At 40.0% G+C, this 20,801-nt stretch overlaps 1 protein-coding gene across 1 annotated transcript in view; it reads left to right on the top strand.

Moving 5' to 3' along the window:
• PKP2 (plakophilin 2) overlaps positions 1-20,267 on the top strand; it is a 44,667-nt gene extending 24,400 nt beyond the window's left edge. The window contains exons 6-13 of the mRNA XM_052790378.1: positions 1,224-1,401; positions 9,766-9,883; positions 11,353-11,514; positions 12,364-12,537; positions 13,138-13,291; positions 15,591-15,780; positions 16,756-16,843; positions 18,431-20,267. Of these exons, the coding sequence (XP_052646338.1) occupies positions 1,224-1,401; positions 9,766-9,883; positions 11,353-11,514; positions 12,364-12,537; positions 13,138-13,291; positions 15,591-15,780; positions 16,756-16,843; positions 18,431-18,499 (1,133 nt within the window). The 3' untranslated portion in view covers positions 18,500-20,267. The remainder of the gene's footprint in view (positions 1-1,223; positions 1,402-9,765; positions 9,884-11,352; positions 11,515-12,363; positions 12,538-13,137; positions 13,292-15,590; positions 15,781-16,755; positions 16,844-18,430) is intronic.
• The last annotated feature ends 534 nt before the right edge of the window (positions 20,268-20,801 follow it).

The following is a 20,801-nucleotide window of genomic DNA, read 5'->3' as shown; positions in this document are numbered from 1 at the left end:
CTATAATTCAAAATGCACTTGTTCCTTTTAATATGATATTCTGTCCTCATGCCCTTGCATTTGTGCCATTCTGTCTTAACCTGGTTCCCTTAACAATGCCCTTTGGACTGCATGTCTGATTTCCTACACGCCTTGCTTATCCTTCGGGAAAGTACATTCTTCCTTTTATCCCCTAATTCAGAAGTTGAAGAGCTGATCCCAGAAGAAGGAATGAGCTGCTTCTGGCTGGCTTTTGTTTTGATTTTACTATTGCTCACAATAGCTGAAATTAAATTCAAAGTGTAAGGAGATACAAAAGAAACATTTTTTGTTGTGAACTGATGAAAGGAACATTCACTAATACTCTGCCAGTGTTTGGAGGAGGTCTGTGAAATTTAGAACAACAAGCTGGGGAAACAATGAATGCCTTTGTAGTGAAAAGCAGAAATATGTGTCTTTTTCTAGGGGAAGAGTACTTTAAAAAGAATTGCCGTCTGTTGGAATAGAACATAAGCAAACCAATCAATTATATGAGATTATATTTGATATTTGTTTTGGTGTTTGGAGATTGTGAGTAGATAAGGTGTGTAGAGTTACTTAATGATTTATTTAGCAACAAATGTCTGGGCAGTAATGGCCAAGCAGTGTTTAACAGCTTTCCCGCCTATGAGGAATTTTGCTATCAAGTGTTAGAGAAACTTGGTAACGGGTATCTCCTGTCTTCCAGCAGATTTCCAAAGACCTGGAAACTCACTCTCTGTAGCTCCCATCTACCCCCTTTGCATGCAAGTTTATTCTCCCACTCATTGGTCTTTACTTGGTACTTGGAAGTGCCAGGCATCCAGAAGAGATGAATTCCTCCCTGGAAGTGTGGAGAGTGATCACTGGCATCAGTGGTGTTAGCTCTGTTTAGCTTGTGTTGCTTTGGTAACAGAGAAGATGTTTGCTGTATATAGGCAATGCACACGCAAAGCCATGGAAAACTTCACTTCTCAGTCGGGCATTAGTCTGACGATATAGAAATCTGACTTTAATTAGGTGGATAATTGTGCCCCTTTTTTTTGACCCATTTCCATGTCCTCAGATCAGGGCTGGTGAACTCTTATCACCCCCTTCTGCTCCTCTTCAGGATATGGAGTGCCAGACAGGCTCCTTCACTCATTAACTTCAAGGAGTTTGAGATTAGGTCTTTCAAACCGTGGGGGAGTCTTTTTGCCACTCTGATTTTATTTTGGATATTGCAGGTTTGTTGTGGAATTTGTCCTCCAATGACCAGCTGAAGCACCTGTTGATTAGAGAAGCCCTGCAGACACTGACTGAAGCTGTTCTCATCCCTTACTCGGGCTGGCCAGATCGAGATTACCCGAAGTCAAGTGTTTTACCTGACCCTGATATCTTCTACAATGCCACAGGATGCTTGAGGTGAGCACTCAGTCCACAGGTACCCAAAACAACAGTGATGATAAAACAGGCCTGCACATTTATTTTCTTTCTTCCTTTGAACTTTGATGGCTCCAAGAGAAGAATTTGCATACAGATCATATTTTGAAATGCCTCATGTGCATCAGACCGGAAGAATTACTGCTCAATACAATGAAAAAAGGCTTCTATATGTTCATTTGATGGGTACTCCACAGACTAAATATATCCGTAACAGAAGATAGTAATCAGAGGCCTGGTTGCAGTGCATAGGTGCACTGAAGTCAAAGAGATCCTTCACTGAGTAACAGCTGTTGGTATGATGTATAGTATTAGCCCCTGACTGATGATGATAGTAGTAAGAACAAAGCTTTTTTAAATGGTTGTAGGAGTGGTATTACCAATTAGCACTGGAGAAAAGCTAACAGTAACTTAAAAGAAACTTTAAACCTGTGTGAGTCCTTTAAAGTTATTTTAAGACTCTAGTGCAGTGGTCTCCAAACTTTTTTGATCATACTTTTGAGATCACTCCCTTAGTATATGTATATTTATTTATTTATAAATCATATACATGTACTACTGTACTATTATATTATGTACATTTTAAAACATACATAAAACCAGAAATTTAAAAGGGTGATATAAAGATGAAATAAACAGTATTTTAATTTTTTAAATTTTATTTATTACTGGTACAAAAATATTTCCTTCCCACACCCCAATGGATGGTCTTGTGCACCCCTTGGGGAGACCAGTGCTCTAGTGGATGGCAACCTTTGAAGCCTAGGTCTAAAGTTGTATGGTCTGCTGATACAAATACAAGAGTGACATCTTCATAGGATGTGAAGTTCTTTGACCCATATAAGTATAGTTTATAACCACTTTATTAATACTTTTTTCATAAACAATTCCTGCTTCATTTTAATTTCTAAAATTTATGAAGCATAAGAAGTTACTATCTACTGGAGTCATATAAAAATACGCCTACTCTAGAAACTCAAAATAGTTAAGACTCTTCTTATACATAGCTTGAGTACGTGTCTATACTTTTGACTGGCCGAACAGATTTATGGTTGCGTTTGTTGAAAAGTAACAGTGCAAAACCCCATGAAGAGTCCTAGGCTATAGCAGGTAAAGCAGTAAGGTTTATTTCTTTGAAACACAATTTCTTAGTTGTGTCCAAGCAAAACACAGTTATAGGCAGTAATAAGATTTTTATCATCACATGCCTGCATTTAGAGAATTTGATTCTATATAAACAAGAAATTAGTCTGCTATGAAGAGTAAAGAAAATTCACTATATTCACATATCACTGTTTCAGGGTAGCCTCAACAGAAATTTGTTGTCATGTATGTTTTATTCAAGCAGCGATAATGCTGTTTACAGTGGATAACTCATTGTGGGCAGTTCCTCTGAGCAGGTGTCTCAGGTTCAGACACCCAGGAGTGTTAGCATTTCCTATAAGAACCACAAAGTTGGCAGCTTTCTCTCACAATTTCTTCCCTTTGCACTTTACTGTTGTATAGCCCTGTAAGTGCCATTTGGGCTACCGACAGACTAACATACTTGAAGGATTAGTGCTGTTGTCATAGGTCCATCAGTGGGACAACTGAAGTGCTTGTGTACCTGGAATTTTCTTTCAAGAGACTGAGCAAGTCATCTTCATCTACAGCAATATTAGGTATTAATGGGACCACAGTGTCTTCTGCCATTTGTGCTGGGTAAGTTCTGCTCACGTGCTGTAATACCTGCTGAGTCCTACCAGCTTTACTAGGCATGGGAGCAGTCCTTGGGGTAGTAAGCAGAACATGCTTGGCAGTGGCCAAGTCTCTCTTTTTTTCTACAGCACATAAACCACAACTCTTTCAGCATATAAACCACAACTAATAGGTACATTCAGTAACATCTCCAAGGACCCTTTGGGTAAATACATAGAGTTAATCTTGAGCCATAATCACTTCTCATCTAAATAGATGACTCGGAAAGGGGACATGGCCCCTACAAGCACAGAGAATTGTTCAGTTTTCAGCTGCTGCCAAAGATGCTTACTTTGATGTGTCATAATCTATAGCTAAACTGATTATAAAATGACTTTTAACCTAAATTAGGAAAAAGCCATTTTTTAAACCAAAGTAAGCCCTGTCCAACTTTTTGCACAAGTTCAAGTAAATTGAGGCCAGGCTGCAGCCATGGAGTGGATGAATAGATTTACAGTTGTGTATTTACTACTGCAATCAGCTAATAGCCTCATGAACAGAGTAGCAGCTACTACAGAGAAACACCAAAGGCCTCAGTAAACAAACCCTAAATAAGTGAAGTATAAAAATCACATCTTTAATAAAAACACCTTTAAAAATAACAGTCCATAAAACTGTGTTTGTATCTGTAAGTTCAAAGTCATTGCACATTAAGTAAATACAAGTATGAGTATCAGAGATGCATGTCTTTTGTTTACACAGTCAAAAATGCATGAAAAGACAGTCTGAAATAATTAATGAGTAATGTATGAGTGCAAAGGCATGTCCTGAGTTTTAACTCTTCTTAGTAAAGTACAAGGAATTAAGTTTGAAATTTAGAGGCTGGGAAGCTGCCCAGTTTTGCCTTATATGATGTCCATATTCTAGTCCTCCTCATTTTTAAGAGCTTGAACACTGAAAATTATAATTAGAACAAGAAGGACTTGTTAATTCACAGGTAAAGTTGATTTGCAGGATTGCCAACATACTTTCTGGCAGATAATAGTTTTTAATGAGGCTTACTATATTTGTACAGACCAAATATCTGAGATTTTTAAGATTAATCAGTTTGCGTCTCTACTGGAAATTAACACACCTCACAAATCAGGTCACTAGAAGCATTCCTTCCTTATGTATTAATTTAAAAAAAAATCTCTGCACAAAGAAGTGCTGAAAACCTAGAGATGAGTACACCACAAAGTAAAAAAACTGTGCACTGAGGGAATGATGTTACTAATGAAGATGTTTAAAGAATATATATATTTGCCAGAGTATAAATCTGTAATTAGTCTTCCCTTTTGTAATACTAACATGTTTGTTGTGCATGTTGATAAAGTCTATAGCCTGCAGCTTCTATTACAGGGTAAAAATAGTACTTTGAAGTGCAATATGTTATGCATGCTACAGTACTTAGTTATAGGAGAATGCCAAAACTACTTTTCAAAAATTTACATACACCTATTGACTGAAAGGGACACCCACAGTCCAAATCTAACACTATCATCTGACGTGGGCATATGCGCCATGCCACACAGTTACCAACTAGTAAATTAAAGCTCTCTTCATCCTCATTGACAGAATTTCAGTAGAAGTGAATCCACATCTAGCAGATAATATTGCAGATACTAACACTGGAATGAGTGAATGACCAGAACACTCCCCATTCTGCTAACCAGTTATTGCCAGAAGTTTTGTAGAGTCCTGGATCTCGGCTGCCTGCGTCAGTGTATGCAGTCACTGATAAGGAAGTCTGACGTTAGAAGCGTCTGTTAATCCCATTCTCTAGGTCTGGAATTTGTCTTAAAGCTTTGCTTCTGACACATTTTTACAGAAATCGCAGGTCACAAAACTTAACATAATAAAAAGAAGCTGGGTACACCACACAATTCTGCATTAGCAGCTAGAATAAGTAATGGTATTGTTCAGTCCTGAAATATGATAAAAAGCAGTGTGCCCTGAACAGGCAGAGTAAGACAAATCAAAAGGCTGGTTGCCTGACAACGAGCCGAACAAGTAAAATTGGTGTGTTAAACTATCTAGAGGAGTATTGCAGACTTTTGCAGTCAAGTCTTGCTGGATTTGAAAGGTAAAGTCACTTTTTCTTGGCCTGAAAGTCCTACACATAATAGTTCTGTCTCCAGTTCCAATAAAAATGGGTAGAAATCTTCAAGATACTTAGCCTCCTCCTCCATACTCCTTCTCTGAGCCTGAAAGGGTAAGATGCCAACAGCATGCAGAATATATAGTTTTGAATATTACTTACATACATAAGTGAATTTCTGGCATGACTCTTCCTCTGATTAAAAGGAAGGCTTCGTAGAAGTCTGTCTGTATTATACCTTGAAAGCTGATAATGATCTTGTTCCATTTTAACCTTGAAATACCTGTTCCCAAAAGTTCTACAATGCTGAACTTTCCAATATTTATGTTTAGTGGTCATATTTCTTCCTGCAAAACATTTCATTTAAGTGTTGGAGCTAGTGATCACAACTGCTGTGTTTCATTACAAAGTCCTCCTTTTTAATTGCGCTGTCATTGGAGCATCCTGTGGCCCTACGTATCCTAATTCTTCAAAACTTTCTAGACAACTATCTCCAGAGAAGTCAGCTAACCTTTCTGTTCCTGGTTCCCCAGCCAGTAAAATAGAAGTAACACTTCCTTCTTCAGTACTATTTTTCATGCTCTCTTTTAAGCTCTTTGTGAATTACAGAGTGACCCACAAGGACAGTGGAAAGCTGTAGTTGGGGGAAGTAGTATCATTGCACTTCAGACCAGGAGGCTCCATAAACATCTACTTCCATTTGCTCTGGAGAGGAGTGAAGCCAAAGTTCTCACCGTGTGTTCAAAAGTGTAATGGCAGCTCAATTTCATAATGGAAGCTTCTAAGAAAGACCATAAAACAAATGACTGATGATAACAAGTCTTTGAACTGAGGCCTCTTGCATAGCATTGCCATTCCTTTAAGTTTATTTCCATCCATTCTTATCTTCTCTTGCCTCCTCTTCAGTTTATCTGCTCCCCCAGTTCCTGAAAGGAATTGTGTTATTTCCAGCAAGCAGCTTGCAGCCTGGTGCCTGTAGTTAGTAAGTAGATCCCTGGATACCTTTCCCTCCCTGTTGCATTTTTGAACTGTGTAAGGCATGAAGGGAATAGAACTTCCCGAACTACCTCAGGAAATTGTTATCATGTAATTGAGTTAAATTCAAGTGATCAGTTTCAGCAGAAGGGGTCCCAGGAGCAAAAGCCCTCTTCTTATCAGTCATGTAGATCATTCACAGCAGTGCAAAAACTTTTTCCAACATAGTCGGTCAGTGTGTGACTCGGTGCTGTCTTAAAGGGAGTATCCCTTTCATTTGGTGCCATTTGCAATCTAACCAAACATGTATTATCATTCTGTTTCTTTCAAAATCACACTTGATTTTACTACGTTACTTTTCTTTGTATTTACCTCACATCTCTGGATCAAAACAATATTTCCCAGTAGGGAATTAGCTGATCGTCCACAAACGCCACAGGAACGTGGGCAAATAGCTATTTCAGTTACAGATATAGTTACACCGTGCATATGTGCAAGAGAGAACAGAAGCAGCAAGTACAGGATGAGATAAATGAGGCATGGAGATAGACACAATGCATTCACATTAGCATGTGGTATAGTTTGGGCATGTCACCAGGATTACCATATTTAAGCATGCTGGAAGTCAGAGATTTTTAATAGTTAGATGATGCCAAAACCTAAGTTCCAAGTCATTCAAAGGAGATCATCCCTACAAGCAGCAATCTCCCTAAGGCTGCATTCTCCCCATGCTGCATTCTCCCAACTATTCAATACCAGCACAGGGTAGAGATAGCAGAAATTGGGTAGCAGAAGAGTTTTCCTATGAGAAGACTCTTGATCTTGACTCCAGCTCATCTTTTTTTCCACAGATGTATTTGTCTCAGTGTACTTCTGATGAAAAGCAAGTAAAACAAACTGGCACAGCAGACTTGAAGATTTCTAGGGAGCCCTGAAGTCTAACCATGGGGGTTGCCATGAGCCACAATAGTGGACCAGTCCAATCGTGGCAATTGCCCAAGCACTGAGTATTTCAAGGCCTTCAGGAGCTCCACTACAAAAGAGTCCAGTTCCTGAGCTCAGAGAGAGGTCTTCCAGTTGTCAGGAACCTCAAATCTTGGGAAGCCAAGATGAAGTCAGTTTTGCAATTTTCTAAGCAAAATGTTGCCATTGTTTCAAAATTATTTATTTTTTTTAATTTACATTTCTGTGACAATTCTCAGAAACATTTCTTTTTTCCCAATCTAATAATATTTTTATTTCCTGGAATTTCTCAAGCTTCAATTAGCAAACAAACTTAAACTGTGAGCTGAGATGCTCTTCTCTGCCTTCAGACCAACTCTGACCCTATTCAGAGTAAGGTGGTTGCAACTGTAATTGGGCGAGTGGGAGAGCAGGAGCTCTTCCCTTCCCAGTCCATGTTGTGGTGATAAGGAAACAGAGAAAGGCGGAGAATAGAGTGGCCATATGTGTACAGACGTGCACACAGACACACACTGATATCTCTGACTGGATGAACAGTTGAGCATCAGCTTCTTAGTGAAACAGAGTTAAGTAATTCATTTCCTTTGCAGAACAGGACAGTGCCTCTGATTCAGGCTCTTCTCTGCCTCCTGAGCTATAAAGCAACGTGCCCCACCATATTCATGCTAGACAGCAAGGCTAGGTGATGGCCTCTCCTTGCACAGCCATCCAGCATGATTGTAGTTGTCAAAAGTTCAAGGATTTTTAGAATAATGTACTGTGACAAAACAAAATACTGTATCAGCTGAAGCGTCTTTGGCAAGGGAAATTCCACACTTATCTTTTAATAGTATTTTTAGTCTGTGTGCCTCAGGAACTATTTTTGCTATGCACTAGAAGGGCTGTAACATGTACATTTCTGTCAGCATAACCATAAATACATGAAAGGGTGACATGCCTCAAATGTGACAAATATAGGTAAAATTAAATTCTGAAGTGATGTCTATAGTAGGCCATATTGAGGAATCTGAATATTGAGTCTGTGATATATAATTCCATGAGAGAATAAATGAACTCATAAATATGGATACTGTTAACAGCATGACCTAAGGTAAAACTATAATTACAGTGCATTAGTATTTAATTTGAATATGCACTTCCCAGGGCAAAAAAAAAAAAACAGAACTGCATTGACAGCATATAAAACACAACATTCATTTTACAGTCATAAGCCACAGGAAGGTTTAAAGCTGTACCTTACTGGCTTTGTCATTAATAAAATTTTAAACCATTGTAGTTTCCAGTGGGTAAAGTAAGCATGCAAAATAACCACCCTGAAACTATCTAAAGGAACATATCCCTCTCTGTTTGTGATGGATGCTAAGATTGGGTTATATTTAATGTTATTTCAAACAAAGAAGCTGGAATGTGATACTGTGTGCAGCCTTTTGGCCAGCAGAGCTGTGGGAGTCCAAAATAATGAGGCCTAGTTTTATAATTCCAGCATTCCATAATTCAGAGTTTGTTCAGTTGTAAAAATAATTATACCCCAAACTTGTAAGTGTTGTTACTTCCCTGGAAATCAGTAGCTTATTTAGAGCCAAACTTCAAGCAGCAAGTGTGTGTTTGGCTTTTCAAGAGTTTTGAAATCACTTTCATAATTCGTTTTCAAGTTGTACTTGGGTTACCACAAAGCTCAGAATATGTTACTTGAAAGCCAGTGGCTTCCTTTGGGTCTGGAGGAAGCAGAAAGCATGCGGCGCAGTGTCTGAACGGCTGTGGTAGAACAGCAGAAGGCATCTGCAGAAGGCATCTGGCATTTCCCTCTCTGACTGAGCAGCCTCTACTGGCTTCAGCTTGCTTCTGCTTAGATGCCAGCAGCTTCTCTGGGAAGCTGGGAATCAGCTGAGCACGGTATATTTTTTCCTCTTCCTTGTCTCACGCTGCGCGTCGCGATTCATCCCCTCAGCCTCTCGCCCAGCGGTGGGGACGGGCTGCTGCTCGCCTCCCCTCCTGCCCACTAGCACCCCTCGGAGCATTTCCACCAGCACATGAATTGCCATGTGAATTTGGCCCCGTAACTGACATCGGTTATCTTCACGTGTTAATGTACAAATGTTGCTACAACTCTCAGAACCTGTGCCTGTTGATGGGTCATCTTGGATCAAGAACTGGTTTGGTGTAGGTAAATGCTAAAGGACATTTGTGTGCATGGATGTTTTTACAGGTATCTTTCCTCTGATATTTTGCCACAGCTACTGTCCTAAATATTAAAAATATATCTAAAAATGGAATAACAGAAAAAAAGCCCAGTTTGTTGGGCTGTTTAAAAAGGATTAATTGAATTTTGAGATGAAGATTTGAGTCAGGTCTTACCTTATCCATCCAAAGAGAACAGTTTGTTTTTCCGGAGCATTTGTTTTCATCTGGGAGTGCACTGAAGTGAAAGTTTTACGCAGCAGAGGCTCAGATTATTTTACAGCTCTGAAGAAAGGAAGCAGTCAGCCTTAACTTCAGTATCTTTATGATTTAGTTGGAAAAGTTTGTCGGAGGGGCACAAGGAAATATCTTTGACTAAATCTCTTCTCACCAACATATTCCTTCCTGCACAGAAACATGAGCTCTGCCGGCCCGGAAGGAAGGAAAAAAATGAGAGAATGCAACGGCTTGATTGATTCTCTTGTGTATTATATCCAAGGAGCTATTGCAGACCACGAGCCTAATGACAAGGTATTCTTTGAGATGAAAGGTCTTTTCCTAGGGGAAACTGCTAAGAGAACATTTCTTTTTTGTTTAGAAACCAGTGTTCAGAAACAGTTGTGATGTAACTACCAAACTTATACTTATTTCCAGGGCTTTTAGAACTGCCAGCAAAGATGAAAGTCCAGTAAGAAGCTTTTTGAAGTATTTTTATCCTGTAATCTAAAAGAATAACATACCTTAGCATTGGGAAAACATTTTCAGAAGCACCAGGGAGAGCTAGAAACTTCCATCCTTTTTTAAAAAGTGACATAAAGGCACAGCTTTCAGAGATCCTGAACACCTAAAGAGTCAGATATTCCCTTTTTAGGTGTCTCAGGGAGCTAGCTAGCTAGAAGCTTAAAAAATTAATCTGGTTACTCTCCTGTATATTTAGTGCTATATACCCCTTAGGAAATGAAGAACCTAAATCCCTTTGAGTGGCAGTGTAATTAAGGAGCTTGCATCATTTAGAATGGGATTCATTTTCCTAAGTTTTTTACAAGTTATACTTGCTGCCTGAGCCAGTAACTACAAGGACATGGACACCTAGAGAAGCCAGTTCCTCTACTGACTGCAGATGAACCCTGAACGTTGCTCAGACTAGATGCTTGTCTTTTAGCTGGGTGAAGTTGGGTGAGAAGATGAGCATCACTTATGAGAAGGTTAGCTGCAGCCTGTGGGACGCTTCTGGCGTGCCTGCTATAACTTGTGCTGTGTAGTGGTAATTACTGCACATTTACAGCTCTGTTCTAGGATTAGTTACTTGAGTTTCTCCATCTCCTTGTATTCAGTGCCATTAGCTTCAGGGAGAATCCAGCACATTACACTTGTGCCAATAGCTTGCTGCTGCATTTTGTCTTAAAACCACTCATTCCTTTTTTACTTTCAAAAAGGGAGGAACTGGTAATAAAGCTATTTGCCACTAGACTCGTCACTCAAATTGCAGACCCGACCTTAGCCGTGCCCAGAAAGGCACATCTAATTTACAAAAGCATTCTACCACAGAAAAGTGCTTCCTCCTTAGGAAAGATACAAAGCTTTTCTTTTGCTGACACTACGGCAAGGTGTGTACGTGATCATCTTTACTCTTAAGCCCTTAAACATTCCTTGGCACGCTTCTGGTCTGTGCCAAATAGCACTCGCCCAAACAATTCCCAGGCACAATTCAGGAATTAAAATGTCCCGGGACCATTTCCAACAGGCATGCACCCTGCTCCAAACGCAAGCCCTGTGTGCCAGTTGGCCTCGGTGCTCAGCAACATCCCAGGGCATGTTTAATTTATCACTGTAAATGCAGTCTTGTGGATTACTGGCATGAAGACTAGCTCTTCTGTAAGCCATTAGAAGCTCTGCAGTTATTTGCTGAAGATCCTAAAATGAAAGTTCTTCCTGTGTCTATACATGTCCCTTCATCACATGCCAAAGCTTTCAAGATTTCTATTCTTTTGTTATTTTAGGCCACAGAGAACTGTGTGTGCATTCTTCACAATCTTTCCTACCAGCTAGAGATAGAGCTCCCTGAGAGCTATGCCCAGAGCATATATATGCAAAGAAGAAATGTTTCTAACAATGATAAAACACCAGGCTGTTTTGGAACACGGAGCAGAAAAGTAAAAGAGGTAAAGCACATGTTTAGTTACATGTAATTTTGTTAATCAGTTGTAGCAGCTTCTGGAGAATAAGGCTGTAGTCTACTTAATCTGTTATTGATGTATCTGGTAGCGTGACACTTACTTGCCCCCAAAATGCAAATTTATTGATAGCCTTTCCTAACACTCATTGTCTTGTTCAGCTGCTGCTGCTGAAAATGACATAGCAATTCACTGTTTCATTAGTTGAGGAATACTGCCACTCAGTTTCATGCCCTCTGATGGAGCTAAGTGGTGTCTGTACCATGTACGGCAATTGTGCAAGTGCCCTACCGATGAGTGGGTGTTGTGATGGTTTCACCAGTGAAACCAGCACAAGGTGACTTGCCACTCCCATGACTTGCTGGCTTTTGGGCTATCTCAAGACCTCTTCTTTTGATGCCACATGGTACATATCACAAATATTCTGACAACTGGGAATTGTTGGAGGGAAAGCAGGTATTAGGGGAGGGCAAAAGCAAAAGAAAAGTATTGATGACCCTTCCCCATCTATTGGTTTTGCTGGAGCGTATTCTGCCTTCTCCTGTTCGATCCACAGTACAACTCTAGCTGGTCATTTCTGTTTCTCATTGGCGTCAGCCCCTAGTGCCGGTTGCTGAGAGATGAGAAGCAGCTTCCCCCACACGTATCTCCTCTTTTTGGATGGAGAGGCCAGTGTAATTAAATATTGAAATCTTACACGTTGTCATTTGAGTTCACGACTTGACAATCTGCAAATAATCTGGTCATAGAGAGTTACAAAATGGCTAGTTTGGCTTGTGATGCATTAAGTCATATAAGGTCACTGTTTCTAAGGGCTTGATCTGTTTGCATGTTTAGAAGCAGCAGGACACCCCACTACCTGAGGAAAAGAGCAATCCCAGAGGTGTTGAATCGCTCTGGCATTCCACACTGATTAGGATATATCTCTCCTTAATAGCAAAGAGTACCAGAAACTATACCCAGGAAGCATCCCTGGGAGCTCTTCAGAACCTCACAGCTGGCACTGGACCGGTAAGTCAGCTTTTTTCTTTTTCTTGTTGTTTAGTTCTTAATGTGAATGCAAAGAGTTTAGGGCTGCAGTGCAACATGCCCACCACACTGAGCTCAAATAACCACTGAGGAGTCACTGGCTCACAGACATGGTCAAGTAAATCGAAGAACACTGAAGGGAAAGTCATAACCAGTGGTGCAGCTATTTCTTGCTTGGCAAATATGGGGACTGCTTCTCCTCACTCTGTGTACACCTCCACGTGTGGAATTTGCTAATTCATTGCATAATGAGGGATGAGTAGATGTTAAAAGCACCAAAAAAGTGGGTTTGTGGAATGTAATCGGTCCTGTAGGGAGAGGAAGGCTCTAACAGAACTGCAGATCACTTTTGTGGTGAAGAAGCTGACGTCGTCTCTCTGAGGAACTGGCCAGAGAGCAGATGGGAGAAAGAGGGCTCGAAACTTCTTTTACATCACCTTCCTTTTCTGTTGCAACTCGTATGTAGCTCTGGATTTAAACCATTGTAAACGTGCTTAAATTGCTGTAGAGAACCTGCTGCATTTTTTTATGAGGCTATACATTCATGGTAATGACACACTATTGCCACATGCCTTATAACAGATGCCGTTTGCGGTGGCCCGGACTGTTGTTCAGAAGGCAAATGGCCTTCCAAGTATTCGAACTATGCTGCATGTAAGCCACCCGACAGTAAAAAAGACAGCAGTCTCACTGCTCAGGAACTTGTCTCGCAACACCTCTCTGCAAAGTGATATAGGTGAGCAAAGACTAACACTGTCTCTTGGTCTTTCTTTCTCTGCTCTCTTTATCTTAAAGTTTCCTTCTTTAAAAAAAGAAACATGCAAAAAACCTGATATGTGAGTATAGTCGATTTTTAGGTGAGATACTTGCAGTCATTATACAGGGTTGAAAATAAAGAGTTTTGCCTAAGAAAGACTCTAACCTCAAGTTTTCTCCAAATTGTGTATTCCTCATCAGATACTTCCATTGATGTTACTTTCAAAAAATACATAATGGAAGTAAAATCCACACAGATTTGGAGAGGGAGGGTTTTTTCTGCTTAAAATAGGGTAAAGAAAGGTGAGTGCCGAGTTTGTGCTGCCAAAGCTACGCAATCCTCTGTGAGAAATCTTAGAATATCTCTAAATCTTCTAGCAAAGATCGTATTTTCTTCTTCAAGACACAAAGCTTTGGAAGCTTGCAGCTCACACAGCTTTCCTGCATAGGTGTTTTGAGAACGGAAGCTAGAAGATGCTATAGCAAAAATAGTTCAGTCTTTTTAGAGGACCTTATTTCTAAAATGTTGTAATTATTTCCACATCAGAAGCTATTTCTATTCTGAGTATTCTCATTTCATTTTAATGTATATTTGAAATTTTTTCCTCCTGATAGGATAAAATGAATTCACATCATCTGTTGTCCTTTTCTGTGTTCCCACCAAAAGGCGAAAGGGAAATTACAGGCCTACAGCTGGTTCATGGGGCAGATTAACCTCCAGAATTCTGTAAACAGTCTCCTGGGCACTGTTTAATCCTTAGAGAACATTCCCTATTAATGAAAATATTAAAACATGTTCTTGGGCTGATTTCAAAGGGATAATCCATATGCTGTTAAAAATTGCAAGTGGTGAATCCCCCAGAAAGAGAAGGAATTAAAGTGAGGAGAAGGTGGGATTTCATCAGGAAAAACAATTTATGGAAGAATGCAGGAAGGACAGAATAGCACAAAGCTTTGGAGAAAGGTGCTTCATCTCGCACATTCACAGTTTTCTTGCTTTACCCGTGGTAGAGAGAACTGGGGGAATTTCAGGTGAACCTTTTCTCCATGAAAAGGTGTTCTTTTTGATTGACTGAAAACATGTGTGAATTCAGGTCAAATTCTTCAAATCATTTTGGCCAAAGGAAAACATTTGGAAGGCCATACTGTTTCCTAGATAAAAGTGTCTATATTTATCAAGCAAAATGAACCCTTGATATCAAATTGAGATAAATTTAATATAAAAATCTCAAAAAGTAAAATGATTGAAAAGCAGCAGAAAATTTCCTATTTTACTTGAAAAAATAGCACTTGTTCTGAACTGACATTTTCAAGATACTCCAGATGTACTTTCTGAAAATCGCCAGCCTTGATTTACCAACGGAAGGAAAAACAGACCCTCATGTCTGACATAATTGCTTTGACTGATACTTAGCATAGCAGGTGTTTCATTCAGTTTTAAAGGTCCTTTTCTAAATTGCAAGTAGTTTAATCTCAATATACATGAACCTCGTCACACACCCATCTGGAGGAATGACCAGAACTCACAGAGAGCAAAGCACTCTGTCCAAGTGAAACACAGGGTAGGGAGAAGACAATGGCCCGAAATGCCCCAAACTATTGCCCAGTGCTGCTTCTTACAGTGGGAGCAGCTGGCTACAAGCTCTTGCTGACTGCTGTGATTTTCTCCCTTAGCTCTGGTCCAGACAGCACAGATCTATCTCACAGTGTACAGTAGGGCCTCAGCTGCCGTCCAGAGCTCTTGTTTGCCATTTGATTGACCGGTAGGGTCGCATCCAGTGTGGTCCAAGTGATGAGGTGTTTCATGAGTAGGGATGGACTTCAGAAGATGACATTCTTCTTAAATAAATAGCTTACACCCTGGCTCAGAAGGTTGAGTGGGTGCATCCCCTTATAGCCAACCACTGGCAAGTGCAGCACTTACAGTTGTGCTGTAGTCACCCTTTCTCAGTTTGCTGTATATCGCTATACCCATGATTACCTATAGGACACACAGGGTTCCTCAGGAAGTGGCAGCCTGCTGCTAGCCCATGCTAATGACTCACTACAGTATGCACGGTGTTAATGTATCGTGTATGAGGCAAAATACGTACTGTCCAATTTAGGGCACAGCTTAACCTAAATCATGGGGATGTGATGCAGGTATGAAACCATGACTCTGTTGTGGGAGCACACAGCACCCCGATAGGTGATAATGGGAGGAATAAGGTCTTGTAGGATGCCTGGATAAATCTGCACCTGTTAGTAATGGAATTGCTTGTCTCTCTTCCAACTTGTAGCTAGAGAAGTTTTGCCTGATTTGGTCTCAATACTTCCTGAGTCTGTCCCGGGGTCTGATATTGCCTGTGAAACCACAGCGTCCATCTGCTACACACTGTACAATTTGACACAGAGCAATTCACACAATGCACGGCTTCTCCTGAGTGCTGATGGCCTACCGAGGATTATTACCATCAGCATGAACGACAGGTAAGATGGTTGAGAAGCCTTCCCCTCTCCCTTCTCCTTTCCCTGGGGAAAAAAGAAATGGCAACTTCTGCCACTTGGGGTGAAAAAACACTGCATCTCAAGGTACAGAACAGCTTAAACAAGTGACTGTGATGTGAATAGAATTGAACATATTGGGAAATACAGAAAAATCTCTTGTAACAACTGTTCTGTGCACAGCTAAATTTGTCACGTTCCAGCATTTTAAATAACTCCTCAGAAGATGACTGCACATTATCTGTATTCTGATAGATATAGTGGCTGAGCATCAGATCTTATCTGTCCCCCAAAAGTTTCTGTCTTTCCTGTTCCTTGTAACACAGCCCTGATAACCTTTAGCAGTAAAGCACAGGGATACATTTTATAGAACTTACAGAACTGTACTTAAAAATTGTTTTTAAAGTGGCATTTTAGATAATAGATTTTAAATTCCTTTAATCATTCTTTAACATGTAATCACATGCAACCAATATTTACTCAAAAGAGAATTAATTTATGAATAATTATTCTGTTTGCCTTCCTCTCTTTTTACAAAATGAAAGAGGAAATTCATCTTAGTAAAGGAGGCCTCATGAGGCTCTGAATAGTTTAAATCCTATCTAGCTAACCAGAGATTTTACCTGCTGGAAAGATCCTTTTGAATGCTTGTTATGCTGAGGTATTTTCCTCGGCTGAAAATGAATAGTATGATAGCTGCTCTAAGATGAAGGCTACGAAGTACTTAATTTCTCCGTAATTTTGAAGAATGAGTGAAGCAGGGAGACATGTTTCATTTGCTTCAGTAGTCAGGACAGCATGAAACGTGCTAGGATACCTAAAGGGCAGTAAAACAACATTTAGGAGGAAAGAGAGACAGAACAAATGCTACGAGGTTACATTTGCTGAAGTCTGCACATGCACCGTGATTATGAAGTGGGAATTTAAACATGTTTTATCATTCTTTTTGCAAAATTGCAGTAACATGTTCAGCAAAGCTAGTAGGGCTGCTTCAGTCCTCCTCTACTCCTTGTGGTCGCATACCGATCTCCACAGCGCTTACAAAAAGGTAAGATCTGTGTTAGAGCAAAGACATGTTTTTGTTAGAGCAAAGACATCCTTTCAGACCTAGAACCCTCTCATTTGTCCTCTGGGGCCCTGAGCACTTCTGCACTGTTAAGAAACAACCTATGATAGGATTTCAAGTGGCCTCTGAATTTGGTGTTTCTATTACTTGTGCATAATCCTGCATAAGTAATGCATGCCTTTAATTTTTGCACATCTGTGTTCATATTCTCTCCCTCTATGGTTTTATATCCACTGGCAAAGTTTATAAAAAATGTTGCTGCTGCCTGCCAGAGGTGTCAGATGGTGAGAAGTGATGCACAGTAGGTATCCGTCCACCACTGACTGAACCAACCTGACACAGAGGGACTGAGGGGCCACCAAAAGCAAAGGCAGGGCGAGGCAGCTTCGTGCTTTAAAACCAGAGCGGTTTTGTTCTCCTTGTTGTTTGTATGGTCTGGGAGCCCAGGTGTTAGTTACAGTCAGACAAAAAGCTAGGGCTGGGAAAGGTGTTGGCAAACATTTACTGCCACAGTCAAAATCAAACAAAAAAATAACCAGCGTGAATCAGCCAACAAGCCAGTTTGTTTCTTTCCTTTTGAAGCTCTATGACTGCTTTTTCAACACACAGCTAGGTTGACTTCAACCTACCTACCTTCAACCTGTATTTCAAACTGGTTTCATTCCTTGTTTTCTTGCTGTTCAGAATTTCTGTCACCTAAAATTCCCTATAACCTAAAACTATTCCATTTTTTCAAGCTCTAGCCTTTAGCATTTATTAGTCAGCTTGTTTCTTCTTGTAGATTTTTTGTTAAAATTTGCTCAAAAAAAGTTGCTTAGTGTATTATCCTTTAACAGTCTTGCATCACACTCAGCTGTATACTGCCCCACAAACCAGAAATCTGCGTTCAAGAATAAGGGTGCTGTACCCATATAAACTGTACCTGGATTTTGTTGTCTCTGTTTTTTTGCAACTGCATTCCTTATTTTACTGTACAGCTATATCCCTGATGGCATGAATTTTCTGAAGTCACTGGTACTTTGGGTATGCCTAAAAGACACATTTGTCAGATCAGAGTTTCAAAAAATGCTGATAACTTGCTGTTCCTGTGCAAATCGGGTCCCCTAGAGATACCGTAACTGGTACCGTACCAGCACTGAAAACTGCAGGCCACCTAATGCCTTGACATTTTTGAAAAGTCAGTCTAATATGCAACAGAAATCACTTGATCAAATGAGACTGATAAAATCCTGAGTCATTTTGGTGTTGCCCTGTACTCTTTGTTCAGATAGGGTTAATCTCAGCTAACATTAGTCACCTAAGAGTTAGGAGCCTGTAGAGCTGGGCTAGAAGAATAGGCTCCCGGTACAGTCAGTGGAGAGAGTTAAGCAACTCCAATGATTCACCTCGCCTATCTTAGACTGAACGGAGTCACTCCTTGGAGATGCCTGTTCTGTCTCTGTTGACTGGAGAGGACTGCCTACACCCCTACCATGGCTGCATATCTAACTTTTAGGCAGCTGAACCCATCCTTCCCTTGCAGAATCAGCACGGGAGATAATGAACTATTCTGTTTTTTTCATTCCAAAGGCTGACTTTAAGAAGACGGATTTCATCAATACACGAACCACAAAAGCCTATAACTCATTAAAGGATTGAATCAGAGCATAACACCACTGAAGACAAATGAGATTATACGTCAGTTAACGTAACTATCTTCACATGATTGGTGTTGCCATCATGAACCAGGAAGTATCTCAGAAGAAAGAGGCTGATTTTATGTAAGACTTGAGTGACCAGAGGGTAGCTGTTTTGTGTTTTTAATCCTAATCACCTTGTTGTCACTGTATATATTAATATAAGAATAACCAAAGATGCATTCTTCAGGATGTCTGAGGTGAAGTTTCATCCAGGTTTACCACTAGTCAGCGCTTCAGATGACTGCCTTTATTCTAACAGGCATTTATACAGAGAGGTTTGAAATGCTGATTGGCAGCAAATTCTTTTCAGACTATTTTATACAGATAGTTTTCTACAGTGGGTAAGCATCAAGTGCACTGCTCAGGACATAGTAGTTTTTCACATGCTGAATGAAAATCTCCAGGCTCTGTGAGTATACACAAGAAGCTGTTTCACTATCTGCATTATAAAAGCACCAATGAAGTTAAAATGATTATTTTTGTATTGCTTGTATTCATGTGCTCACTGGTTCTTAAGCCTCTTTCGTTTGAGATTTCATCAGCAACAGCAACAAAATGATTTTACATAGGTCTTATCATCCCTTCCTCCTCTCATCCTCCCTCACATGGCTGTTGGAATTTGTAACTGTGTCTAGAAAGGGTTTTAACTAGAACCACTATGTTTCAGACACTTTGGGGTGAACTTAGACCCATCATTCTTTGCTAGTTGCTGGAAGAGTTATTTGCTGGTGATTCAGTGATTATTTTAAGAAAAATGCATTTTCAAAATTATTCTGTTGATAATCTATATATAATAAAGGGAGTGGAGTCTTGCCTTTATTTTTGAAGTAGTAGATACACGCACACAAGAGGTTAGGGTCTGTGCAGCTTAAGGAATTCATCTGATCCTGTTTCATATTTTCTTACTTGAAGTCATCATACTCCCTAGAGCAATTACGTGCAATGTGATAACTGAAGGACTATGTCTGCACATGTAGGACTAGGTAACAGGAGGAGAAAAATTCTAAGCACCTAAAGGCAGTTCCCATGATACGATCCTCAGACAGGGGAAAGAAGCACTAAAAAACCCCATCTGATACCTTTAGTAAGTGAGATTTATCTCAACAAACCAGTAGGTAAATTGTCCATTAAACCAACAGGAAATTCATATATAAATATGAAAACTCTGTGGATTGGATTATCAGCTGACATGATCTGGCATTACTCTTCTGATACCAGGGGAGCTAAGCTACATTTATGGCAACCAAGACTTTGGCATATGTATTTACAAGCCTTCCTGCACGAACGGAGCCCGTCCTGTATCCCCATGCTGAACTGCTGGCACTGGAGCTATTACTGCTGTTCTTACCCAGAGGGGGATGTACAGTCCTTCGAGTAGAGCCCTCACAGAGGAGATCATCAGGCCTCTTCATTTCATCACTCCAGGCCAAAAGTCTAGCTCCTACCAGAAACTTAGAATGAGTGGATTGTGACATTGAGCTGTGTCCAAACATATTTCTGGATATCGGGGAGCTAAATTCTGCGGGTAGATGCACATAGTTCTCACAGGGTTCCCAAGAAGTCCCACACGTGCGTGCAGAACAGAATGTGTCCTGGGGAGGTGAGCAAACAACGTTGCTTTCCCATCACAGATCATTTTCATAGGTTTGTTAGTCCTCTGCATTTGCTTTGAATAACTGAGATCAAATGCATTCCACTAAGAGGTTTTAAAAATACTATTTTTTTTTTTTTAAGAGGTCATTTTCAAAATACTCCAGGTCCAAAAACAACACAGGGGAAGGGAACTTACAGCACTGCATGTTGAGGAAATTGTTTTTATAATTTTTTAAAATATGATAGAAAACAGACAATTAAAATCTAACTTTTTCTTCTAACAACTTGTTAACCCAAGTAACACTGCATATGCCATGAATGAATAAACAGCAGGAAACCTGGACAAGTCTACTTTTACTGCCCAAAAAGTAGCGGTAGGCAAAAGTAGTATAAAAAAAGTAAACCTGAATATGGAGTAGCATAGGAATGAACTGCAGTCTAACGCTAAGGAAGGGAGCTTTTAGAAATACTCAAGCACTGGTTTAGTCCTTTGAAAATCACATGCTATTTTAAAGAAAGAAACACCAATGCTGAGCATTTTTAAATGCCTTACTTAGTATGTCTGTCTCCCAGTAAGATGTCCTTAAGAAGGGGATGCAGACTTTTTGGGTTGCTTCTATTGATTCAATGGTCTTAAAGGCCTTTCCAACCTAAATGGTTCTATGATA

The sequence above is a fragment of the Harpia harpyja genome, chromosome 6 (genome assembly GCF_026419915.1).
Source record: "Harpia harpyja isolate bHarHar1 chromosome 6, bHarHar1 primary haplotype, whole genome shotgun sequence".
Lineage (NCBI taxonomy): Eukaryota > Metazoa > Chordata > Aves > Accipitriformes > Accipitridae > Harpia > Harpia harpyja.
The sequence above is the reverse complement of the archived record's forward strand: the minus strand, read 5'-3'. Positions and strand labels throughout refer to the sequence as shown.